Consider the following 20,482-nt stretch of genomic DNA (forward strand, 5'->3'; position numbering starts at 1 on the left):
TGATTCTTCCACATTCGTAATGGTTGGCAATCGTATGAGTGAGACCGTTTCTTCTTTCTTCTCACCAAATCGCCACCATTTAATGCGCGGCGGGCCAGTGTGTTCCTCACGCTGTTTAATCGGTGGCTTAATTCGCAGGACGGCAATCAACGGCCGATGTTGAGGTGCGATGGTCTCATAGGGAACGACTTTGCAATCAGTGACAGTGGTAAAATGTTGGCGTCTTATGAGAATATAGTCGATTTGCGTTTTATTGTTCCCACTATAAAATGTGGGAAGATGAGACAATTGTTTGATGAACCATGTATTCATAAGTACAAGGTCATGGGTGTCCGCAAAATCGATTATACGCTCGCCACCTTCTTTGCGCGCTCCGAACCCCTTTCCCCCATGGCACCTGTTACCGTCTGCCTTTTCACCCACATGACCATTAAGGTCGCCGGCAATGATTATGTAATCGTCAGCAGGCACTTGACAAGTCTTTTCATCGAGAAGTTGCCAGAAGGCATCTTTCTCGGCATCAGGTCGACCTGTCTGTGGTGCATACGCGGTGAAGAAGTGAATAGTGCGATCAGCTGATATAATGGTGAGCTTCATCAGCCGATCATCAAATCGTTCGACTTCTTTAATGGCATCACGGAAACCCTCTGAGATGGCAATGCCAACACCATATTGAGTGTGTGGGTTACCAAAATAGAGAAGTTTGTAGCCATTTTTACCGCGTTCGCGTTCAATGTCGCAGCTTTTGGCACCAGACCATCGGGTTTTTTGCAGAGCACAGATGTCTATGCACCTTTTCCGAAGGGCTCTTGCGAGTTCTTCGGTCTTTCCAGTTAGAATGCCAACATCTAGCGTGAGACACGCATATGTTTTTTTCCAGTGCAAGGTTGAAACCATCCATCCGCTTGCCCGTCGCATAAATATCCCAAGTCTGCTTTGCGCCTGTTCGACAGTGCGTCCAGCAACAAACGCCGCAACATCATCTGCATAATCGACCAGGCGTGACTCATCTGGCATGTCAAGTTTAAGTAGATTATCATAGATAGCGTTCCGACATGACCTCCATCCTCCTCTGACCCTTTAGCGTTTCATAGAACAGGGGGCGGTTCCTCCGATAGTCCCGCAATATCCGTAAGGAATTATTCGGCACGTGAAAAGTATTGTGTAGTGTGTCTAGAATGTCTTTCCATTTCACGGAAGTAAAGGCGTTTCTAACGTCAAGCCTTACGAGAAGCACTACCCGTCGAAATCGGCGTCTGTGTGCCTCCGCTCGTGGAACGGCATCCATGACTTGCATGACTGCATGAACTGTGGGTCTTCCCGCTCTAAAACCGAACTGCCGTGGAGATAAATCTCCGGCAGCGCGTATCGCTTCAGTGAGTTTACTTCTGATGAGCTTTTCGAATACTTTTTCAGCAGTGTCAAGCATACAAAGTAGGCAACTCAGGGTCGCTTTTTCCCTTTGCTAATCAGCGCAAGCCTCGCCACCTTCCAACGAGAAGGGGAAATGACCTCTTTTAGGCAAGCGTTGAATGCGCCGAGTAGTAGGTCTGGCCGATGTTGGAATCTTTTTCTTCAGCCTTTGTTCCATTCACAAGCGGGGTCGGCTCGTCGTGATCGGCTTCGCCATTTGGCTCTATCGAATGCCTGATCTGGGTGCAATCTCGAGGCTTTCAAATCCCCATCCAGCGTATCAAGCCACCGTTGTTTAGGTCTGCCTTTTGGTCGTTTACCATCGACCTCGATGTTCAGACCAATCTTGGCCAGTGAATTCTCGTTTGCACGAATTGCGTGACCATACCATCGAAGAAGCCTTTCTCACAACTTTTCCACGATCGGTGCAACCCCATAGCGATCGCGGATATTCTCATTTCGGATGTGATCTAAACGTGTGACGCCACTAGTCCAACGTAGCATCTTCGTCTCCATTACCGCAAGACGCTGTTCATTGTCTTTTATGGTCGGCCAACACTCAGAACCATAGAGAGCGACTGGACGGACGACATTGCGGTAAATTTTAGATTTGAGATGTTGTTGGAATACCAGTTTGTATACCTTTGCTGGAATACCATCGGGTCTCGATGCTCTCCTGGGCATGGAGGCTTCGCAGACCGTCGTCATCAGGTTCATAACTGAATTTACGACAGTGTCAGCTGCAGATAAAGTCGAATGCGTTGGCCTTGGGAAAGAACGCTGAAGAGGGTTCCGTCCCGAACCCAGATGGCAGCGGTACCTGATATGTCAGGGTGCCATGAAACTGGATCTTTGTGTCGGTACTGCTCACTAGTGGGCACTAAATCAGCTTTGATCACCAGAGCGAACTTCACTAGCAACTCGTGAGCGGTTGCACTCCGGTGCATATTGATTTCTAGGATGCGAATCATGTTGACCGCCTTCTATCTCTTTCCAGTTCTGTTATGAAGCCTGGACGCCGGCCAAGCCCGCAATGTGCGCAACGTTCTCATCAGACGCGACACGGTCCTTGCATGGAACGCAGCTTTCCTTTCGTTGCAGATGTTCGCTTTATGGCCTGCCTGACCGCATTTGCAGCATGTTGCCCTTCAGTCAGGTCCCCAACAGTAACGTGTGCCCATAATCCAAATATCTGTAACATTTAATTGAGGCGGCCCGGATTCGTATGCTACTCACTACCCAACCTGATTTTCCCGCTGTTTAGAAGCTTCCTCGCGTATTGCTCCGCAACTTCCGCCATAGCGAGTTTTTGGCTTCGGGGCTTTGCAGAAATGATACCAGTCCGGAAATTGGTTCCCTACGGGCATTCGCGTTTGATGACTTCTTCTACCTCGTTCTTTTGTATGTAAGGTCTCGGATTTTCAGAGAACACGTTCTTAGGTTGGTGTTTATCTTTAATCCAACTCTTTCCAGATCCAGAGCCGTTCGGTCAAGGTCCATGACCTGGTGAGAAAGCAAGCAGATATCATCAACATGGCTAAACAGTTAAAAGAAGTTTTTGAGGTGGAAACTGCACTTTCGGAAATTGATTGTAAAAAGTAACTACTTTCTTCTTCTAACTTCTCCATCATCGCCAACGGTTTAGAAATTTCTCTGATAGACATATGGTACTACGGACATCTTATCCAGTTGTAAATTAATTTTATAACATACATTCATAGTCCAAGTGGAATGTAATAAAGGCAATAATGTATATTTCCTAATAAATGCAGTAGAGCTCTAACAAGATTTGTATTCTTTCAAAAGTTATCTGAATTCTTGTCGTTCGGATAGCCCATCCAAAAACCAAACTAATTAATTTCAATTGAAAATGTAGATAGCACGGCTATCTGTTCTAAATATTTATTTATATTTTTTAATAATCAATCACAACGGTAAAGAAGAAGGCACAAATTTCAAACCAGTTCATAATATTGTATGAAGAAGAAGATAGCCGTGAGAGAGTGCAATAACCAAGTTTAGTTTCGGATGAGGAAGTTTTTCAACGTTTAAAAACATTATGGAAAATATTCCTAGGACACACGAAGGTTTGTCACATTTGTGCATAGTATTGGACAACATAATGACTTTTATTAATTCTTCCCTTGGTAGCAAGGGACGACTTTTCGATTTCCCAATACGACGTTTATAGTGTCGCCATGTTGTCATTAAATTTTCTGATGTTTTCCAGATATCGAGGCGCAGATTAAGGAGCTGCAGGCAAAGAAAAAGGACTTGAAGACAGTCACCGACGAGGGAGTGGGTTTGCTCGACAGTGGGAACTACTACGATCGAGATTTCTATGACGCCGGCTTGCAGAAGAATCGCTATGAGGGCTACAATACGTCAATCGCAGCCAACGACGAGGCCGATGAGGACGAGGATGAGGGACTGCCTGTTACCCAGAAGCGCGCCTCCTACACTGCTCCCAAGGCAGTTTTAAAGGAAATCCAGGTGGGGTTACGTGATTGCTAGATTTGATTTCGCCGCCAAATGTTAATGCATAGAAACATTCTGCGTAGTATTGCGAATAATTAATGACTCCTGGCGAAAACCGCTAGAATTTCCATTTGTAAAGTAGTAAATGACCACTTTTTACGTTTTCAGGGCAAGGATGATTTCGACCCATTGGCGGATAGACGCCGACCGACAATTGCTGATCGCGAGGATGAGTACAGGCAGAAGCGGCGAAAGCTGGAAATTTCCCCGGAGCGGGCGGATCCCTTCGCAGAAGGTGGGTAATCGGACCCTTCCGAGTATCTTTGGGCTTAAGTAGTTGATAGTTTTCTTGTTCTCTCATTCACCTTTAACATTTCTTGGATTACTAGGCAACAGTGTGATTGGGGGGAAACGGGCGATCTGAACGGAATTTGCTAACTATTTTAAGTGAGAGCACGGCAGATCACCCGTTTCTTGACGTGGTTACATTGAGTCTTTTCGAAGTTATGTTTTCTATCGAGTTCAAAAATGAAGGATTCGGGTGTTTTGCGTATATAAGCGTTTGAAAATTTGTCAGGCAGTTTGGGTATCACTTCAGAGCTGTGAAGTCTATTTAACAAAAATGCTTATTCCACAGAAAATCTTGCACTATTTTGATATATTGCTATTGTTACATGCACATCGGCGGTAGTGATCTCCAATTTACAACAACAGAGGTGGTGTGGTGGCGACCTTAGTCTCCAAGTATGTTATATACGCAACATTTGTGGCGTCACATTGGGCGCCAACTCTTCGATATTCAAGTCAATCTTGGCAAGTGAATTTTACTAAAACGATCGAAGACGCCTCTTTTGCAATTTTTCCACGTTCGGTGTAACCCCATAACGATCGCGGATATCCTCATTTGGGATGTAATCAAAACGTGTCACACCACTTGTCCAACGCAGCATCTTCGTCTCCATTACCGCAAGACGCCGTTCATTGTCTTTTATAGTCGACCAACACTCAGAACCATAGAGGGCGACAGGACGAACGACATTGCGGTAAATTTTAAATTTGGGACGTTCGTTGATACTTTGATCACAAAAAACACCTCTTGTGGAACGCCGCTTCATCCAGGCTGCTTTAATGCGTGAAACAATTTTATAACACAGTTCTCTATTGGCTGATAGCGTTGACCCGAGGTATTTAAACCGCTCAGTTCTGGGCAGATCACTGCCGCTGACAGTGATTGTGCCCGTTTCATGGGGATTCGTTTAGATTAAATCAGACCGTGTTGCATGAGGCGGTAATTCCATTTTTGGACAAGATGCCCGAGATCATCTTTGCTATCAGATGCTAGGATAACATCTGCATAAAGCAGTCTATAGGGCACTGAACGTTGGATGTCCCGTGTGACGGTGTCCATAACAAGAACAAAGAGGAGTGGTGAGAGGGCGCTTCCCTGATGAACACCAACAGAGACACGAAGCGATTTTGATACATCCGCCATACTTGAACTTTACTTTTCGGATCGTGGTAACAGGTTTGCAAGTCGTGGCAGTGCGAGATAATACAGGGTGCGGCAGCATAACTTCCTTTTTTCAAAACTCAATAAAAACTATTGTATGCATCGGAAAATATTTATTTATTTTTTATAACGTAGGTACATGTCTAAAATTTTTATTTACATTGTTTTGAAGATCAAATTTGTTAGGTGACGTCCCCCATTCTCCATACATTGCGTAAACCGATTTCTGGCGTTTGTCATGACTCTTGTTAGCATAGCAGGTGTTATGTTGCAATTCTCGAGGATTGGTGTCAGCCCAGTAGCGCATATTTTGTTTGTTAACCGACCCACACAAATGAAAATAGGCTTCATCGCTAAAAAAAACAATAGCACCCTCGGGAACGACATCAAGAAGAAGCTCACACGCGTTCATCCGAGAATTGAAGTCACGTTCTGAAAGTTCCTGCACTATCGCCATCTTATAGGGATGAAAATGAAGATCATCACGAAGAATTCTTCTCACAGAACGATCGGATAGTCCAAGGGCAGATGCGTGTTTGCGCGCAGAACGCCGTGGCGATCGCAACATTGACGCTCTCACTGCTTCAATGTTCTCAGGTGATCTAACGGGCCGAGGGACTTCAGTTCTTCCTTTTGTCGCACTTGCAGTTTGTCTGAATGTAGTGACCCATGTAACAATTGATTTGCGGTCTGGGACGGGGCTAAATTAAAGCGATTCCGAAATGCACGCTGTGTTGCAATAACCGAACATCCGCTTGAAAAGTAAACCTCAACGGCAAAGGCACGCTCCTCACTATTCCAACGGATGATGGTGACTGAACCGGGGGGGACAAAACTTTACAGTATCCCCTCTTGAACGAGACCACTAGCGCTCCGCTATGACATCAACTAACTGAGTGGCGCGCATTTTAAACAAGTCGGAATACCGGAAGCTCGCGCTTCGGGTATAAAGGTTTTGTGTTCATCTTATCTAAGAAATTTCAACTCACATTTTTCTATCCGTATACAGCTACAAAACTACGAGACATACGTACATATTACAGCCGTAGATGTTACGTTCGCCCTAAACAAACAAACTGTCTATTTTCGAAGACTGTACACATATAGGCACGTATATAAATTGATCGTGCCCATATTTCCGATTTACTTCTTATATCTATCAGAATTAGGCACTACCCGCAAAGTCCATTAGCACGCATATACTATATACCTACATACACACATGTCCCGTTGGAATAATTGATATTCATATACAAATGATTAAAAAACTAAAACAAAATAATCCTTTTCCACCCAATTCATACGAACTTACTTCGTTGTGGTATTGACGAATTGATATGTGATGATGACGTCATCAGGTTGTAGAGTCCACGAAACTCACAAAAAATTGTAGTTTTACCTCCTATAACTTTGTTAATAATAGTGGGATTTTCCTCAAACTTGACCAAATTGTGCACTATATTCTTCGTTATACCCATGCTAAATTTTGTACTTCTGGGACGAACATAAGGGGGGTGCCGGGTAAATTTCTTAAATGTGGAAATATACTATTATTAAGTTTATTTGTGCAGATATCGGAACCGGGTATATTTTGAGGCCTAGATTTCGTAGAGATGCACTATTGAGATTTTTTTCAGATTTTTCGGTTGGATAGGTTCTGAGAACGAGACCTGTTATACATATTTTGAGCCCTCACTCCCCTATGTTTCACCCAATATCAAATATTGAACCAGTTTCGAAAAGTACTAATTGACACCTTTCATTTGATACCCCACATGACCACATTCTATGAAAAAAAATGTTGCACCCTCCTTTCACATGTATGGAGAGCCCCCCTTAAACTTAACACAAAATGGCGTCAGTTGCTGCATGTAAAGGGAACGCCAGATCACATACTCCTACCAATTTTCGTGACAATCGGTTTAGCCGTTTCCGAATAAATCGGCTGTGACAGACAGACATCGAATCGATTCTAATAAGGTTTTGTTTCACACAAAACCTGCCGCATCCTGTATATGGAACCGGACGGCACGTGTTGGAGCTAACCTGAATGCTAACAGTTCGACGAGATGTGGGCCGGGGTTCTTGGTTCTCAAATGTTATCTCTCTGTCAGGACACAGAGATTTTATTACGTGCCTTGACTCAGGAGTCAACAAAGCAAAACCCACCCGGGGTAAATTAGTCTAATAGGGACGTCTGAAGCCGGATTGACACCACGAATGATTTCAATCACAAAAGAGCTACGTTGCCTAACTGCTTAATAAGGAAGGGTTCACAATCACAAAGAAAAAACCTAACGCGCGCCGGATGGGCGGGGAAGGATTAACTCGGAGCTGATTCGGACGTCTATGCGACGAATGGCCCCTGTCTACCTTTATTCTTCATGAAGGGCCAGTTCATATGATAGCCCTGCAGCGGCCTACCCCAACCTAATCGTTTGCTCCTACCGCTTCCAATATAATGGGGGGAACCTAAAATAAACGGGAGGACCGACGATATCCTGGCAGAGGGCTAGAACAACACCAACTCAATTAATTCATTATCAACCTTATAAATGTAAGTTACTATAACACCACCCTCCACTTAGTTAAATGCTTTCATATGCCAATTACATTGAAACTTAGTGGTTACCATCTTGGGGTACACTTGCCTTATCTTTTCTCATTTCAATTGAAGGAGGTATTACGTTATTTCATTTACTATTCAAGGCCTTGTACAGTATATAAAAATTAAATTCGATTTCTCGCTCTCTCTCCAACGTTAACAGCTTATAAATTATGAACTAGTACCGCACAGCATATGGGTTACTTCGATTGATATTCCACATAAGTATAAACTCTCCAAATTACTATAATAATAGTAATAATCGTTGGCGCAACAATCCATATTGGATCAGGGCCTTGAAGTATGTTAGAGCACTTCATTCAAAACCGTAACGATACACTACAGTTCACTGTAAGAGGAAATGTGATCAGCATTGCGCTCGCCCCTGATTTGACTCACTCAACTCGTGTGGCACCTAAACATCCAGCTTTTTTTGGAATCCAATCTTCTGCAAATGGTTCCAAACGGTTTTATGGTTTATACCCAGTTCCTGGCTAATCGAGCAAATGCTCACATGCCGGTCTACTTGGATGATTTGGACGATTTTATCGGTTTCTACGACGATTGGGCCTACCAGCACGGGGTGTATCTTCCACATCCACTACACCAGAACGAAATCGATCGAACCAACGCTGTGCTGTGCGAGATTTTTTAAGGTTTGAAATCCAAAAGTCCCAACTTTAAGACCGCACAGGTCTGACCCTCTTCTTCAAAATTTTGGTGATTACTTTGTGTATAGTACTCTATGATCTGGATAAGATGAATGTTGCTTGTACAGGGGGTTTCTTCTCGATCCATATTTGTTGGATGAACAAGTAACCTTTCATGAGTTAGTTCCACGTGTGTTATAAACCGTGGCAGCTTTGATTGATTTCAGGTCTAAGGTGGCGTTATCCACCTCTTCTGTGGATGGAGGATCAGTTGCAAGTTCCGCAAAGAGCGAGTAGAGTTCTGAAGTTCCGGGAAGAAGGACGCCCATCTATGGTTATCATGCATCTCCCCGTTGATTATGCTTCCATTCTAGCTGTGCTTCACTCTTTCACTAACATTAGTTGCCATATAGTTGTTATGCTCCCTGAAGTCTCGACAAAATATTGTCTCTAACCTCAATCAATATGATTAGAAGTTCCATCAAACCTCGACAAAATTAGGGGTTATATATTGATAAGATATGAGAGTTGTTGGATTTTCCTTCTTGCAGCCATTCCACTCTCATTTCACAAGATCGAAACCATGCCTACGAGTTTCTTGGGCTACAATATTTCAAAAGCCCTCACCCACCCTAACTCAATTTCGATTGGATGAATGAATAATTTTTTGCCTTCTCTGATAATTAACATTGGATCAATCAGGTTATATCGAGAAGATTAATTGTGCCCAAATCTATGCTGCCCATTATATAAATCCTTAAAATAATTTACCCTATTACTCCGTTTAAGATCTTCTCGTAGCTATTTTGGTTCAAGAGTTATTGAGTTGCCTCTGCCTACGAATCTCGCTTTTATCACTATCCAAACTGCTCAGATTATATTTCTCGAAACCTCAACACCGCTCCTGTAATCCAGCGCGCAAAGGAAACAAACTAGGACTATAGTTGCTACTGCAATAAAGCATCGCAATATACTTTCATTGTTGCGGTGTTTTAGCTTGAACGTCCTGACAGTTAATTTTAAAAAAAATAGCTCCAATGTAACCACGTTCTATTCCTGTGTGTGCGTGCGATAGAGTGAATGCAAAACCGATCGTGTGGAAATAAAAAGTAATTAATGGCATCAAAATTTACAACAGGTCAACGGCTGCTCCACAGCTTGCGAAAGCACCCACTCAGTACTCTGCCTTAAAATCAAAACTGACGGTTTTCTCGTAATATGTAGAAAGTCAGTGAGAAAAGCAGAGAGTTGCTAACGGGTTCACAAAATCTGTGCTTTCATTAGAAAATGTTTGAGTATCTTCTAGTTGGCTTAGAAATAATGTTGTAATTTTGCTTGGTACGTAACTGAAGAAGTTGAAAGAAAGCACAGATTTGCGTACAAAAGTACAAAAGTACAGTATGATTGATTGCGAATGAATGTTATTACAGAAAAGTATTAATCAAAGAGCATTATTTCAGGCTTATGTCCAACACAAAGATGAGCATTTAATTTTATTAAATGTTTAAAAAATAAAATTGTTATAAAAAGGGACCAGCGATGGATAACGTACGTATATTCCCAAAGAAATATAAAATTTGTACTAATAAATGACTATGTATTCCGTAGATTTTAAAGAATACGCAGTGCGTACACTTTGCGACAATGTAACAAAACAAATTTTATATTCTTTCATTTGTTTACGGGAATCGAAAATAATCAGCTTGAATCGATCGAGATGTTTCATATGCAATTATTTTCGGTTGCTAGTTTCTACCCGGAACTCACAGGTTCCGTTTAGTGGTCCCCATGAATTGGCTTTACTAAAACTATTGTTCATTTGTTGTGTTTTACAGGGGGCAAAACTCCAGATGTTGGATCTCGGACCTATACCGACATTATGCGCGAACAAATGCTCAAAGGAGAAGAGAATGAGGTACGTTAAATTGGGTCTCGATAACAAGAACATAGAATCAGATGATTCGAAGTTCGAATGCTCAAAAAACAAATTCAAAAGCGTTTTTCTGAAATCATTAAATTACCAGAAACATTGAGAATTATTGTTAATATTAGTTCACTTCCTTTTACAGATCCGAAAGAAAATTCTGGAAAAAGCTAAAGACGGAACATTGAAAGTTTCGAACGGCGAGGCAGCAAAGAAGGAACCGAGGAAGCGCGGTCGATGGGATCAGACAATCGAGGATCAATTCGTTCCGGCTAAAAAAGTAGTAACTGCCGAGGCGCCCACACCGTCATGGGATGATGTAAGTATTTTGTGATGTAGATATGATTGATGTCCCTCAAGGATTTCTATCTGATTTTCGCCGTAAGAATTTGTTCAAGGTTCTAATCTAGACATTAATATATTTTTGGGCTGATTTTTCGTCTCTTCTCAATTAATTTTTGTACTCGTGGCTGTCGTACGGAAGGTCGCGGTTCAGATCTCACTGGTAGCAGTGAGATTTGTATCGTGATTTGACGTCGGATACCAGTCGACTCACCTGAGTACCTGAGTCAAATCAGGGTAATAATCTCAGGCGAGCTCAATGCTGACCACATTGCCTCCTACATGGTCCTGTAATCCTGTAGTGTAACCTTACGCTCTTGAATGAAGAGCTCTAACACACTTCAAGGCCGTGATCCAATATGGATTGTTGCGTCAACGATTATTATTATTATTGTGCCAAGAGTAGTATAGGTCCCAGAGCGAAGCGTGGATTGGATGAAGACCAGTCTTCCACGCCTAAAAACGGGACAAATTGTACCAATTGGTCTTCCAGGTTGGGGATTGTGTAGGGCTGATAATCGTACACGAAAAACCGATGTTACGAAGCCACAGAAAGAGCCTCGGACAATATGGACTTTAAAGCAATGAACCCGGCAACGACAACGGAATAACGATTTGCCCATTTTCTCATGGAACGTGCGCTCCCTGTACAAACCGAATGCTACTCAGCAGTTAGCCGATACCCTGTCCCAATATAAGGCTGATTTAACAGCGCTACAAGAGATGCGCTGGAGAGGAACCGACTTGCTGGAGAAGAGCCACTACACCATATATTATAGCGGCCATCCAGTAATCCATGTGCTCGCAGAGAATTATCACTTATTTCGTCGACCGGAGAAGCTCAAAAAGTACAGGGAGCAACCGCATCAGGAGCAGGAGGTTTCCCAAAAAAACAGCAGGATGAAGCCTTATGCACCTCAATGCCGACAGAATGGACATATTGCAGCGATGGGCGATCGGCGAGTTCGAGGCCCCCCAAACTGAAAACGGACAAATGCTGCCACCGACAAGAATAGAAGAAACAGTTCGTGCAATCCACCGGCTTAAAAATCATAAGTCGCCAGAAGCCGATGGAATTACAGCCGAATTGGTTAAATATGGAGGTGACCAAAAAGTTCAACAATTGACGCTCAAGGTGTGGGACAGCGAATCAATACCTGACGGCTGACAACGAGGTACTATCTGTTCCATGTATAGTTTATACATGGCCATGATCTGAGTGATCTGAGTTTTTAGCAAAAAAAATTGCGAACACAGTCGCGTTCGAGAGAATCCGAAGAATTTTTGATCTTTTACATGAGAATGGACGAATTCGTAGCCTACATAAGGATGAAGTCGTTGAACTGGGCCCAAACACGACTAACAAAAATACGTTCTGCGAAGCGCTCAAGGGGTTGTTGGGGAAGAAGGCTCTTGTTTCCAGCCTAGAGCCCATGTACTCTCTAGAAATCCGGGGTCTTGACTGCCTCACTGAAAAGGTCGAAGTGGAGGAGGCGATAAAGCATGGATGTCCAGAGGTAACCAATGCACGGGTAGGTATCACCTCTGTAAATTCTCGAGGCTAAAAGCTCGTCTTCACCAAGTGCTACAGGTGTCTGGACTATGGACGCACGTCAACAGCTTGCAAGGGACCGGACGAGACGATGCCAGACTTTCGGCGCCGGCTTGATGCTCTGGAGGACTCTGTTTCGAGCACGAAGGGAAACACCAGATCCACGCCAGGCTGTGAAGGAAGCATTCTTGACATCACTTTTGCGTCGGAATCTCTGGCATCATTGGTAGACGGGTGGCGAGTCCTAAAAGACTTCTCGGCAAGTGATCACCAGTTGACTTGTTGGCGAGCACCAACGCGACGCTCCCTCTGCCTGTGAAATGTCGCGAGAGTGAACATCGGCAAGTTCGTCGAAGCTCTTGGAGCAGGCGGAGCCGCGCTGGAGGGCGCTTCGGATGGTAGTGTCACAGCTGACACCGTCGTAAATTCAGTGATGAACCTGATAACGACGGTGTGCGAGGTTTTCATGCTCTGGAGGGGCCCCAGGCGCGACAAACCTTCTATGTACTGGTGGACGGCAGAAATTGTCGACCTACGGAGGGAGTATCATAAGCTGTGCCGTTTGGAACAACGTTTGCACGGCAACGACTAGGCATGCGCCATAAAGGCACAGTATAGATCAGCTAAAAGTAGACTACGCGGCGCTATAAATAAAAGCAAAGCTCACGACTGGCAGAGCCTTGTCAACGAGGTGAATGAGGACCCGTAGGGACTTGGCTATAAGCTTGTCACCCGTAAAGTCGGGGCTCAGCGAAGGCCCTGCATACTAAGTACCGACCAGATGGATGGACTTCATTATGCGCATCCTGTACGAGTTGATGTCAATAGCGCGGAAAGCGTCGAGAATTGCCACCTTTTTCACAACGTCGGGGACGGCTTTCGTCAGCAGCTTTATGCAAAGGGGAACTCTCTCCAAACAACATTGTCAGAGAGATGCCGAAGAGTGCTGGCAGCTGGAATCGTATTATGCATTATGTTCGGGCTCTTCTTATTGCGAAGAAGTTTGAATTCGACCGGTGGAGGGATCGAACGGTAAGGGGTTCCCTGAACTGATAACTCCCTTCCTCCCCTCCCGTTGGTGAAAGGAATTCCCTGAGTTGAAGGTTCCCAATGTGTCAAACGGTTCCAGGCTAGTTCTCTGATGATAGGGAGGTGTTTAGTTGGTAGTCCGACAGCGTGCTGTTGCGGGAGTCTAAAGGTTTACCTGATTATCAACTAATTTTTAATTCTTATCTAATTTTCAGAAAACACCAGCCGATCACCGATGGGATGAAACGCCTGGTCATAAGGGAAGTGAGACTCCAGGAGCAACACCTGGTCTAGGCACTCGAATATGGGATGCAACACCAGCTCATGCAACTACGCCAGGAAGAGATACTCCAGCTCACGAGAAATCAACACGACGCAACCGCTGGGATGAGACCCCAAAAACTGAAAGAGAAACTCCAGGCCACAGTGGCTGGGCAGAAACTCCTAAAGCCGATCGCGGAACTGCAGACAACGTTCTTATTGAAAGCGCGACACCGGGAACTAGTAAACGACGCAGCCGTTGGGATGAAACTCCATCAAATGCAACCCCATCAATGACACCGAGTTCAGCAATGACTCCTAGTATGACACCCAGTATGACTCCGCATGCTACACCTGGCCACGCCACGCCATTGCTAACACCTGGTGGAAGCACCCCGGTTGGCGCAAAAGCTATGGCTATGGCCACACCCACTCCAGGACATCTTGCAGCAATGACTCCTGAACAATTACAGGCATATCGGTGGGAAAAGGAAATCGATGAAAGAAACAGACCATTTACAGATGATGAGTTAGATGCGATGTTCCCTGCAGGCTACAAGATCCTACCACCGCCGGCTGGGTATATTCCACTTCGAACACCAGCACGAAAGTTGACGGCCACTCCGACTCCGATTGCTGGAACCCCGGCAGGATTTTTCATTCAAGTCGAGGATAAGAATGCAAAATTTGTGGATAATCAACCAAAGGGACAGAATCTACCATTCATGAAACCGGAGGATGCCCAATATTTCGACAAGTTGCTTGTGGATGTGGACGAAGAAGCACTGAGTCCAGAAGAACAGAAAGAAAGGAAGATCATGAAGCTCTTGCTAAAGATTAAAAACGGCACTCCGCCAATGCGTAAATCAGCTTTACGTCAAATAACGGATAAAGCTCGTGAGTTTGGCGCTGGTCCTCTATTCAACCAAATTCTACCTCTTCTTATGAGTCCGACTTTGGAGGATCAGGAACGGCATTTGCTTGTTAAGGTTATCGATCGGATCCTGTACAAATTGGACGATTTGGTACGCCCCTATGTCCACAAAATTCTGGTCGTTATTGAACCTTTATTGATTGACGAAGATTATTATGCACGTGTTGAAGGCAGAGAAATCATTTCTAATTTAGCGAAGGCGGCTGGCTTGGCTACTATGATTTCCACTATGCGACCCGATATTGATAACATTGATGAATACGTGCGAAATACCACTGCTCGTGCCTTCGCTGTAGTAGCTTCAGCCCTGGGCATTCCATCGTTGCTACCATTCTTGAAAGCTGTTTGTAAAAGTAAGAAGTCATGGCAAGCTCGGCACACGGGTATTAAAATCGTTCAACAAATCGCCATTCTGATGGGCTGCGCAATTTTGCCGCATTTAAAAGCATTGGTTGAAATTATTGAACACGGTCTGGTCGATGAGCAACAAAAGGTAAGAAAACACTAAATACTTGCTATCTATAGACTGAAATATTAACGATTTTCATGTTTCAGGTAAGAACGATCACTGCGCTGGCTATCGCTGCTCTTGCAGAAGCTGCTACTCCGTACGGTATCGAATCATTTGACTCCGTGTTGAAACCTCTTTGGAAAGGTATTCGTACGCATCGTGGCAAAGGTCTAGCTGCCTTTCTAAAGGCCATTGGTTATTTGATCCCGCTCATGGACGCCGAGTACGCTAACTACTACACGAGGGAAGTGATGTTGATTCTGATTCGAGAGTTCCAGTCGCCAGATGAGGAAATGAAGAAAATTGTGTTGAAAGTCGTGAAACAATGTTGTGCTACAGACGGTGTGGAGGCGCAGTACATCAAGGAGGAAATTCTGCCGCATTTCTTCAAATTTTTCTGGAATCATCGAATGGCCTTGGATCGACGCAATTACCGGCAATTGGTGGACACTACCGTGGAAATCGCGAACAAAGTAGGCGCTTCTGAAATCATAAATCGCGTCGTGGATGATCTCAAAGATGAAAACGAACAATACAGAAAAATGGTAATGGAAACTATTGAGAAAATCATGGGAAATCTGGGAGCAGCAGACATTGATTCACGCCTTGAGGAACAATTGATTGATGGTATTCTGTATGCTTTCCAAGAACAGACTACTGAAGACGTTGTCATGTTGAACGGTTTCGGCACGATTGTCAATCAATTGGGAAAGCGTGTGAAACCATACTTGCCACAGATTTGCGGTACCATTTTGTGGCGATTGAATAATAAATCGGCAAAGGTTCGACAACAAGCTGCGGACTTGATTTCACGTATAGCGGTGGTGATGAAGACATGCCAGGAAGAGAAGCTTATGGGCCATTTGGGCGTCGTTCTATACGAATATCTGGGTGAGGAATATCCAGAAGTGCTGGGGTCAATATTGGGAGCATTGAAGGCGATTGTGAATGTTATTGGTATGACAAAAATGACTCCGCCCATAAAGGATCTTCTGCCCCGCCTGACGCCTATTTTGAAGAATCGTCACGAAAAAGTGCAGGAAAATTGTATTGACTTAGTGGGCCGAATTGCTGATCGCGGACCTGAATACGTGTCAGCTCGCGAATGGATGAGAATTTGCTTTGAACTGTTGGAACTTCTGAAAGCCCACAAGAAAGCTATTCGGCGAGCTACTGTAAACACATTCGGTTATATTGCAAAAGCTATCGGTCCCCATGATGTGTTGGCGACATTGTTGAATAATTTGAAAGTACAGGAAAGACAGAATCGTGTTTGTACAACGGTAGCCATTGCTATTGTCGCAGAAACCTGTCGACCATTTACAGTCCTCCCCGCTCTAATGAACGAATATCGTGTTCCGGAACTGAACGTTCAAAACGGTGTTCTGAAGTCACTTTCATTCCTATTCGAGTACATTGGCGAAATGGGGAAGGATTATATTTACGCTGTTTGCCCTCTACTCGAAGATGCACTCATGGATCGAGATTTGGTCCATCGTCAGACAGCTTGTGCTGCTATTAAACACATGGCCCTGGGCGTTTACGGATTCGGATGTGAAGACGCTTTAATCCATCTCCTGAACTATGTGTGGCCAAACATTTTCGAAACATCGCCCCATTTAGTGCAGGCGTTTATGGACGCGGTGGAAGGTTTGAGAGTATCTCTGGGACCAATTAAGATTTTACAGTACACATTACAAGGTCTGTTCCATCCTGCACGAAAGGTTCGAGATGTTTACTGGAAAATTTATAATTCACTGTATATTGGTGGACAAGATGCTCTGATAGTAGGCTACCCGAGGATAAGTAACGATCCGAAAAATCAATATGCGCGATATGAATTAGATTATACTATTTAAGTTTTAGGAGAATCTTCACTGTAATAATTCTCCTTTCACACTGTAGAGTAACATATGTGAGAATTTGAAATAAAGGAGGAAATAGTATTAACGCATTTGTTGGATTTAGGATTGTTGATGATAAAAGTAAGTTTAAATAATTGCCCTGAAGTGCAATAGGGGCGGCCGGGGCTAGTTGGCAATCAGCTTCTCAATTTTGCCACGTAGGCGCCACAACGAATAATTGTCGTTTTTTTGTTTTGAGCAGTGCATTGTGTTACAGCATTCATTACTGTTTCAGCCTGATTGAAATTGCCAACAAGTGAGGACGGCCAATTTTCTATTTTTCTACATCAGCCGAATTTGGCATCTCTCTTCGTAGCTTGACCAACACATTCCCAAAAAGAAAGGGAACGTAAGGCTGCAAGGTATGTCGGTAATGCTACAACGTCAAATGCTGCAACTACTCCTGTAGCCTCATCTTTATCTTGTGGAAACGTCTTGCTGAGGATGGTAAATACCTACGCATCCTCTATTATTCTTCTTCTATAGCGCTATAGTCCGTAGTCGGTCCTTGGCCTCTCCTCTATAAGCTGTGGTATTATGATTTTGCAGTTGAGTAATCTACCTTATTTGTTTATGCTTCCATTTCCTTACAGGTATTTACAATAGAACAAGAGTAGCTGTTGTCTGAATACTTAAAATCGGCTGCAGATATGTGGGCTTTCACCGAAAGAAGTGAGGAAGTTCGCCTATCAGTATGTGAAAGCAAATTTAACGAAAATACCCCAGTCATGGGGAGTAAACAACATAGCAGGATGGGATTGGTTTTATAACTTCATGAAGAGATACCAATCAATGTATTAACCCATGATTAGTAACAATTTTAGTGTTCAGGCACTTTAACGAGAGCACTTTAATTGCCATTCACTTTAATGTTCAAGCAAAGATGAATTTAAATAATTTAATTTTTTAATTACGTGTGCATGTTGATCTATTGAATGTATATTGACTCTATTAAATGTATTGTACATATCCTCCCCCGCGTTGAGTGACTGCTCAACCTGCTATAGAGACCGTAAAATCGTTGCCAAGATTTCATCGCCTGGGTTGTGGTTGTGGGATGACTGCAGGAGATGTATCGTGAATGTGGTGCTTCCTTATTGATCGCCATACGATGTAGCCTATGGTGATTAAGATTAACACCAATGCCGAATAGCTAACTGCGAAATGATGTCGGCTGATATTTTTGAGATTGTTGGGTAGTTCGAAAAGCCTTTGCTTGACAAGCTGCTCTTGTAGTGATGTGAGTTCCTTCAATTGGGTGACATAGTGGTTGCTGTCGACCCCTTCCAATAGCGGTTGTAATAGTGATGGCTCATTAACTGGAGGTGGTATAATGAAGCCGGAGTAGGATGGCCAGATGATACTCGTTGTGATGTGGTGTCCTTGGATAGTTAGGTTATGTTTTAAAGTGCAATGTAGAGTTTTGGGGTCCACATACTGCGGTCATTCGCACTGATGTTTTGATGGTGAAGACCCAGTGATTCTTATGCCTCACTTTTTCAGCTATGTGAATTTACAGTCCGGGTGACTTTCATTAGAAAGTAAACTGACTTCGCACCACTGTAATCCAAACCTCTTGTTGTAAATGGAATCCAGAGCATAGAAAGTCCCCTTCTTCAATCTGCATACGTGAATTAAATTTTTCTGTATTCATAGGAAAATATTGATCCCGATGTAAACTAACTGCAAGTAATTGTGTCAAGTTTTCGAGGGATAACATGGTGTTGTTGATTACAATTGGCACAGGAATTACGTTGAATAGGCAATTTGCATATTCTTTAGTTAAATCCCCCCCTAGTCATAATTGACAGACAGTTGAAGACCTGCTGGTAAATGGGTTTTTATTTTAGTAATCGCTGCTTCTAATTGTTGCGGTGACAGTAATGATTGATGGGTGTCAGTTAACACGTCGATTAATGATGATTGTATCTTCCGTAGACTAGACGCCATCAAAATCATCTGGATGGACAGTGACATAAATAAATGGAACATTTATCGATTGGTATGCCTCTTCATCATTGCCTTTAACCTTAGTTAAAATTTCGTTGATGCGATGTTCTATCTGATCGAATTTTTCCTTTGTCGCAACCTGGTCCTACTTCATGATGTTAATCATTGCGTCGAGCACTGGTGTTTGATTTTTTAGAAGTTTCAGCAAATGGGCTTCGTTGTCCTTCACTTGATCTATTGTTCTGGACATTTGGTCGGCATATTCGGAGTCCAATACTCCAAATAATGAATGGGCAATATTGCCCACTAAGTCTATTGCTCCTCTCTTCCTTCATCCTAGTGATAAGAGGCGACTCTCTAGCAACACATCTTCCTATATATGTTCGAATTGGGTGATCAACGGGATACAGACGGATTTCCATTGAAATTCTTGGCACAAGTGTTGTATGACAAATGTTCCATTCGTGAGTGCAGCGACTTCCTTCCGTAAAGGATACATATCGTAGTATGTGATGAGATTCCATTTCGTTGTTACTAATTTAATCGGACCGACACCTTCAAAATGTAACTTCCGAACGGCAATGGCAAAATCATTAATGTCGTCAGCACAGCACAGATTCCAGGACTAGACGAAATCCGTTTCCTTTTTTTAGGGGCTGCTTGTTCTTCTGACTCGGCAACCTCCTGAGCTCCGTTAGCTCTAAAATAATCTTCGGTGGGTGGAGGAGCTAATTTGTGAATTGGTCGTTTTGAAACTCCAGTTGCCATTTGAACGGCTGCAACCCGGACGTTTCCATCGTCGCCCTTGTATGTCCTTATGATTCTTGCGAGAGGCCATTGACGAACGTGCCAGGTTCAACGTTCGGTGATTGCTCTTTCCACTTGCACTGATACTGAAGTTCATTCAGATAATCACGTGACCATCTTCTCCAAAATCCATGCTTTAGATGGGTTACCAACTTCCATCGGATTAATAGACTTGCCTTAAGTGGAGCGGCTCTGACGTCGATTTGAGCTATTAATGGCTCGCCAATTTTCGAACTATCCAACGATCTCAAAAATTTCAGCCGATATCATTTCGCAGTTGGTTATTCCGCATTGGTATTAATCACCAATATGGATGTTTATCCCTGCACACTCCGGAAGCAATCAGTTTGGCGAGAGCTACAAGTTTCAACAAAACAAATTTTTCAAGATTTTTTACTTTACTAAAATCTGTGTTAGATAAATATACATTTGGGCCTCAAGATATCATATATACAACGTTGACAAGACAGGAATCACAACAGTGCAAAAACCAGACATCGGTTGCACGAAAAAGGTTCGAGAGAATAGTACAATGGGCCCAACAAAGCTTTGAATATTTGGAGCTGCACTATAATAATTCAGCAACAGTTAGTTGATCCTTTTTCTTCATTG

General features: G+C 43.4%; 1 protein-coding gene across 2 annotated transcripts; it reads left to right on the plus strand.

The window, feature by feature from the left end:
• The first annotated feature begins 3,358 nt into the window (after positions 1 to 3,358).
• Positions 3,359 to 17,163, plus strand: LOC119656738 (splicing factor 3B subunit 1). 2 transcript variants are annotated; one of them, XM_038063284.1, is made up of 7 exons: positions 3,359 to 3,500; positions 3,644 to 3,906; positions 4,060 to 4,186; positions 10,492 to 10,571; positions 10,726 to 10,899; positions 13,719 to 15,191; positions 15,254 to 17,163. In XM_038063284.1, exons 1-7 carry the CDS (start codon positions 3,473 to 3,475, stop codon positions 17,066 to 17,068), a joined length of 3,960 nt encoding a protein of 1,319 aa, XP_037919212.1. In that variant the 5' UTR covers positions 3,359 to 3,472; the 3' UTR covers positions 17,069 to 17,163. The 2 variants fall into 2 exon arrangements, with proteins under 2 accessions (XP_037919212.1, XP_037919213.1); XM_038063285.1 differs by lacking the exons at positions 3,359 to 3,500; positions 3,644 to 3,906; positions 4,060 to 4,186 and adding an exon at positions 9,846 to 10,204.
• The last annotated feature ends 3,319 nt before the right edge of the window (positions 17,164 to 20,482 follow it).

Source organism: Hermetia illucens, chromosome 5, assembly GCF_905115235.1.
Source record: "Hermetia illucens chromosome 5, iHerIll2.2.curated.20191125, whole genome shotgun sequence".
NCBI lineage: Eukaryota > Metazoa > Arthropoda > Insecta > Diptera > Stratiomyidae > Hermetia > Hermetia illucens.

Excerpts from the sequence above, each read along its gene's own strand:
- LOC119656738 (XM_038063284.1), top strand. The coding sequence starts at position 3,473 with ATGGAAAATATTCCTAGGACACACGAAG. Across the intron at positions 3,501-3,643 it reads TATTCCTAGGACACACGAAG|ATATCGAGGCGCAGATTAAG; the intron begins GTTTGTCACATT and ends GATGTTTTCCAG. Across the intron at positions 10,900-13,718 it reads CCACACCGTCATGGGATGAT|AAAACACCAGCCGATCACCG; the intron begins GTAAGTATTTTG and ends TCTAATTTTCAG.